This window comes from Haplochromis burtoni, unplaced genomic scaffold (genome assembly GCF_018398535.1).
Source record: "Haplochromis burtoni strain Fernald_Lab_line unplaced genomic scaffold, NCSU_Asbu1 Contig_850, whole genome shotgun sequence".
Lineage (NCBI taxonomy): Eukaryota > Metazoa > Chordata > Actinopteri > Cichliformes > Cichlidae > Haplochromis > Haplochromis burtoni.
The window spans coordinates 130,853-137,392 of NW_024583211.1; the positions used below are offsets into that span (position 1 = coordinate 130,853).

The 6,540-nt window shown below is 43.1% G+C and overlaps 1 protein-coding gene across 1 annotated transcript in view; it reads right to left on the reverse strand.

Annotated features, from left to right (window-relative positions):
• Positions 1-3,886: 3,886 nt before the first annotated feature.
• Positions 3,887-6,540, reverse strand: part of LOC102307856 (nectin-4) — a 4,803-nt gene continuing 2,149 nt past the window's right edge. The window contains exons 3-4 of the mRNA XM_042215871.1: positions 4,396-4,736; positions 3,887-4,159 (exon numbers count right to left, since the gene is read on the reverse strand). Coding sequence (XP_042071805.1) covers positions 3,887-4,159; positions 4,396-4,736 — 614 coding nt within the window. The remainder of the gene's footprint in view (positions 4,160-4,395; positions 4,737-6,540) is intronic.

The window sequence follows — 6,540 nt, forward strand, 5'->3', positions numbered from 1 at the left end:
GTTTCTCAGAGTTTCAGCCTTTAAAATTGCCGAGGTACTATTAATAAGTAAACCTTTTTGATTTGTTTATGCTCAGCTTAGCTTGGCACACAGCCAGACCCCTCAAACAACAGCAGGAAATAAAACCACAAAGGAAAGCTCTGATCAAAGGTCATGATTGCCTTTAAAAGCTGACTAACATCTACGTGGACTGTATGTGGAAAGAGTGATGATGGAAAAAATAAGTTATGCAATGTTAGAATTAGTGTGAACTGTATAACAGTCGGGGAGACACTCGGTACACTTAGTGCCTGGAAATACACCAACGAGTTTCGGATTGACAAAATGTAATGAAAAGTCACTAGGGGCTTTTCCCCTCGAGCACTTGCTTGAAACCTTGTATTAGAGGCTTTTGCTCCTTTGCAAGAATAAAAGGTCCAGTTCTTCACAGTTTCTCATTTTTGTTCATTTTTATTCTGACAAGTGAATATATGTCTATCTCACCATAATCCTGAGTGAAGCAGAATTTGAGAGTTTTGCTGCAGCAAGTTCAATTTTAAAATATGTTGTAACAGATTATAAAGAAACAGAGTAATGTTGTACACTTTAACTGGCTAAAACTTCGCTTTGTATTGGAGCTCCTAATACTTTATAAAAAAAAAAAATCAGCGACAGCTACCATTTGTAGATGGAAGCTTCTTAGGGGGAGTTGTAGTTATTGTGCTATTTTCAGCTGATTTTCTGTTTCCAAGACATACAATAAATACACAAATGTCTAAAATAAACATGAAATTACTTTACTCTCAATTGAACTCAAAGCAGCAACATACACTGAAGATAGCAAGATACGATTAATCCGTTTTTAATCATTTCAGGCTTTTTAATCAAGCAAGCAATTTATTTATATAGTACCTTAAGAACAGCGCCCAGCTGAAAACAAAGTGCTGTACACATGAGATGCCAAAAAAGATACACTGAATAAAAGTTTTCGTTAAAATTAAAATTAAATAAAGAATTATAAAACAATGTAATTAAAATTTTAAAAATTAAAATTATAATTCCAGCACAAAAGCAAAAAAAAAAATTGTAAAAATAATTATTAGAATTAAATTGTACACAGTTATTTTCCACATTGTAAACAGAAAGAACAATTAATTCTAAGTGCTGTGGTTTAAATTTCACAAAATGGGAAGATCTATAACTTTTACTGCTGTGGCTCACTTTTGGAGCCAAATGATTTTTGATTAGTCTTTAACAAAAAGGATGGAAGTTAAGTGCAGTCACTTGCACTTTGTCGTCACACTGTATCGTGTCCGCGGTAAAGTGCAGTCAGTTGCACTTGTCGTTACACTGTATCGTGTCCGCGGTGAAGTGCAGTCAGTTGCACTTGTCGTTACACTGTATCGTGTCCGCAGTGAAGTGCAGTCAGTTGCACTTGTCGTTACACTGTATCGTGTCCGCGGTGAAGTGCAGTCAGTTGCACTTGTCGTTACACTGTATCGTGTCCGCGGTGAAGTGCAGTCAGTTGCACTTTGTCGTTACACCGTATCGTGTCCGCGGTGAAGTGCAGTCAGTTGCACTTTGTCGTTACACTGTATCGTGTCCGCGGTGAAGTGCAGTCAGTTGCACTTCTCGTTACACTGTATCGTGTCCGCGGTGAAGTGCAGTCAGTTGCACTTCTCGTTACACCGTATCGTGTCCGCGGTGAAGTGCAGTCAGTTGCACTTCTCGTTACACCGTATCGTGTCCGCGGTGAAGTGCAGTCAGTTGCACTTCTCGTTACACCGTATCGTGTCCGCGGTGAAGTGCAGTCAGTTGCACTTCTCGTTACACCGTATCGTGTCCGCGGTGAAGTGCAGTCAGTTGCACTTCTCGTTACACCGTATCGTGTCCGCGGTGAAGTGCAGTCAGTTGCACTTCTCGTTACACCGTATCGTGTCCGCGGTGAAGTGCAGTCAGTTGCACTTCTCGTTACACCGTATCGTGTCCGCGGTGAAGTGCAGTCAGTTGCACTTCTCGTTACACCGTATCGTGTCCGCGGTGAAGTGCAGTCAGTTGCACTTCTCGTTACACCGTATCGTGTCCGCGGTGAAGTGCAGTCAGTTGCACTTCTCGTTACACTGTATCGTGTCCGCGGTGAAGTGCAGTCAGTTGCACTTGTCGTTACACCGTATCGTGTCCGCGGTGAAGTGCAGTCAGTTGCACTTGTCTTTACACCGTATCGTGTCCGCGGTGAAGTGCAGTCAGTTGCACTTCTCGTTACACCGTATCGTGTCCGCGGTGAAGTGCAGTCAGTTGCACTTGTCGTTACACCGTATCGTGTCCGCGGTGAAGTGCAGTCAGTTGCACTTCTCGTTACACCGTATCGTGTCCGCGGTGAAGTGCAGTCAGTTGCACTTCTCGTTACACCGTATCGTGTCCGCGGTGAAGTGCAGTCAGTTGCACTTCTCGTTACACCGTATCGTGTCCGCGGTGAAGTGCAGTCAGTTGCACTTCTCGTTACACCGTATCGTGTCCGCGGTGAAGTGCAGTCAGTTGCACTTCTCGTTACACCGTATCGTGTCCGCGGTGAAGTGCAGTCAGTTGCACTTGTCTTTACACCGTATCGTGTCCGCGGTGAAGTGCAGTCAGTTGCACTTGTCGTTACACCGTATCGTGTCCGCGGTAAAGTGCAGTCAGTTGCACTTGTCGTTACACCGTATCGTGTCCGCGGTAAAGTGCAGTCAGTTGCACTTGTCGTTACACCGTATCGTGTCCGCGGTAAAGTGCAGTCAGTTGCACTTGTCGTTACACCGTATCGTGTCCGCGGTAAAGTGCAGTCAGTTGCACTTGTCGTTACACCGTATCGTGTCCGCGGTAAAGTGCAGTCAGTTGCACTTGTCGTCACACCGTATCGTGTCCGCGGTAAAGTGCAGTCAGTTGCACTTGTCGTCACACCGTATCGTGTCCGCGGTAAAGTGCAGTCAGTTGCACTTGTCGTTACACCGTATCGTGTCCGCGGTAAAGTGCAGTCAGTTGCACTTGTCGTCACACCGTATCGTGTCCGCGGTAAAGTGCAGTCAGTTGCACTTGTCGTCACACCGTATCGTGTCCGCGGTAAAGTGCAGTCAGTTGCACTTGTCGTTACACCGTATCGTGTCCGCGGTGAAAGTGCAGTCAGTTGCATTTGTCGTTACACTGTATCGTGTCCGCGGTAAAGTGCAGTCAGTTGCACTTGTCGTTACACCGTATCGTGTCCGCGGTAAAGTGCAGTCAGTTGCACTTGTCGTTACACCGTATCGTGTCCGCGGTAAAGTGCAGTCAGTTGCACTTGTCGTTACACCGTATCGTGTCCGCGGTAAAGTGCAGTCAGTTGCACTTGTCGTCACACCGTATCGTGTCCGCGGTAAAGTGCAGTCAGTTGCACTTGTCGTCACACCGTATCGTGTCCGCGGTAAAGTGCAGTCAGTTGCACTTGTCGTCACACCGTATCGTGTCCGCGGTAAAGTGCAGTCAGTTGCATTTGTCGTTACACTGTATCGTGTCCGCGGTAAGTGCAGTCAGTTGCACTTGTCGTTACACCGTATCGTGTCCGCGGTAAAGTGCAGCCAGTTGCACTTGTCGTCACACCGTATCGTGTCCGCGGTAAAGTGCAGTCAGTTGCACTTGTCGTTACACTGTATCGTGTCCGCGGTAAAGTGCAGTCAGTTGAATCCAACATGCGAAACTCATCTGAGCTAACTGAACAGGAGCTAGCCAAATGGTTGTAGCATGCATTTTGAGAAATAACACATTTCATCTGATAAAAGTAAAAACAAACACTGAAAGAACAAAAAGAAAAAAAACAAAAAAAGAAAATAAAAACACTACTTTAAATTTCTCCACTAAATTGTTAGCATTTTTTCTTTGTACATTTGCACTATTCCACTCACTTGCAAACAGCGGTCAAGACTGAAACCCCACAAGGCTGTTCCTCTCTCTCAGAAAGAAGAGACTTACAGTTCAGCTGTTGACCGGTTAGTTGGTGTTCAGCAGGATGACGGTGTGAATCCATCTTCTCCTTTTTTTTATGGTTTCCGTAGATCAGAAAACCAACAATAACAACAAAAACAAGCAGCACAGCAAAAATTGACAGACCAACTATCAGTCTTGTCTTCTCTTGTCCGGTTTCTTTCAATTCATCCTTCTCTTGTATTGGCTCCTGCAGGTGAGAAACAGGTGTGAGGTGTCAGCTGTCAGGTAGGTGATGAGTGAAGAACAGAACAGAATCCATTTCCTCTTCAAACTGCTGTCAGACATTATCTACTGCACTCTGATCACATCACTCAGACCAGCTGCTTTCTACAAAGTCTCATCAACAACATCTTTAGAAACAAACATCAACAACCAGGAAGCAGCTTCACCTCTGATCACACACACACTCAACTCTACTCACTCACCTGGAGGATCAACAACTCTCAGATATATTATACTGACGGGATCAATTTCCAGATACGCTCTCTTCCTGCGGCTTGTTCCTGTCCTCACACGACATTCATATTTGCCTGTATCAGCAGTCGTAACATTCTTCAGAATCAAAGACGCATCTCCGTCTTTTAGATACACCCGGTTCACAAAAGATGGATGCTGGTGTTTTGGATCGGACCGCCCATCCCGATACAAAAGGACATATTCCTCATTTAGATCAGGTCTGCTCCACTCTATACCTATGATGTTGTCTGGAGCTTGACATGGCAGAGTAACATCCTGTTCAGTCTCAGTTGTGATGATTTCCTGGCCTGAAAGAGGAAACAACACAGCGCAAAGTGTTTAATGTAAAACTGCACAGTGACATTTGCCAGAGTCTGCCAGACATGGCCAGCCACAGTATAAAAATCTACAGTCAGAAAGCCCTAATTCTGAATGGGTAACATCATTGTACATCTGCTACAGTCATGATTGCACCAGGGCTGGACTGACTTTTTGACTTTTTGATGGCATTTTACACACAGTACTGGTGCAGAATCTAGAAAATGTGGGAAAATGCTGGCATCATATACAGTACTTAGCTACTTCTGAAGAAATTATGATGGGACCCTGAAAAAAATTACTATATACAATAACAGATTTCTATACATTTGACATCACATGACTAAGGTTTTAAGATTCAGATAATTATTTATTAAAGCTAGACATTTTAAATGTTGTTGTTGTTTTTAATTTATGTCAAATATATAAAGGTACATTTAATAAAGAAAATAAGAGAGAGAAAAATACTATAAAAAAGTCAATACATTTCAATATAACTACAGTTCTGATTCATTTACATGTTGAAAGGGAGAATAAGATAGAAAAGTATTTATTTGTGCCCCCCTCTCCCTGTTAATGCCCTAACTGGCCCCCTGGCAAAACTTTGCTAGATCCGCCCCTGCACAGTTACCAGCTGTCAGCTACTTAGAAAAGGATCCTGGTGTTATTTGTCTCTCAGAAACAGTTCATAACTTCCCTTCAACTCATTCATGTCACCTAAAAGGTAAACCTGTTTCTCCATCACCTGTTCAGCTCTGATGATTCAGTTTCATCTTCATGTTTCCCTCTCACCACATAACCAAACTGATATCATGACCAGCAGCTTTACAGCTGTGGCTCCAGCAAACCTCAGCTGATACTAGAAAGTAATAATAAATTAATTCTAACAACAGCTGATCAAGTTTAATCGTGCTGCTGTTGTTTATCCGCTGGTTTCCTCTTTCTTAGGCAAAGTGAGCGATAAACAAACAAGAGAGAAAAGTCGATTGAAGTAGCAACAGAAGAGGGAGGGGAGAGAATGAGAGAAGAAGAAACAGCTGACAGCATAAATACACAGAATAACTCCAGCTTTGTGTCTTTTCCATTCTAGCTGAAGTACGGGACAAACTGTGTTTCCTTTCAGCTCAGTAAGAAACGCGTAATATTTTTTCTGAATGCTCGACGATTCCGTTTTTTATGGGACAGTTGAAAACTCTAATAACTAACCTTGTGAATAAAATAAAGTTCACTATCAGTAACATCATAGCACCCATCCAGCTTTATAGAAACTCCGTCATGCTAGCTAGTACGCAGTACAAGTTATTGTAACTGACGGTAAAAAGTCAGCACAACAAAAATAAACTCCACCTAAACTTGGTTCATATCTGACCCAGATAGACTGCAGGTCATAACTTCTCACCTGAAGTTCAGTTCACCTGATACTCGGACTGGCGGCCGTCTCAGGTCTCTCTTCGTCCTGCCTCACCTTTCCCTCATCCACCTGCTGGGCTTCACCACTTGCTAATGTTAATGAATCTGTGGAAGTTCCGCAATACCCACCGCTAAACAACTGAGTTATTTTTCCCAGCAACTGGTCAATCCACCACCTTTCAGTTTTTATACCATTCCGAGAAAAAAAAGAGAAAAAAAACAAACATCGGCCCATAAAAACTAAAAATCACCATCAGGCATACCGGGTAAATGCCCAGTATGATTTTAAAAAATCAATTTAATAAACTTAGGGTACATAATAGAAACTTAGTAACAAAACAAATCTAAGTGTTTGAGGTGACAAACTCAAAGGCCAACACCCTG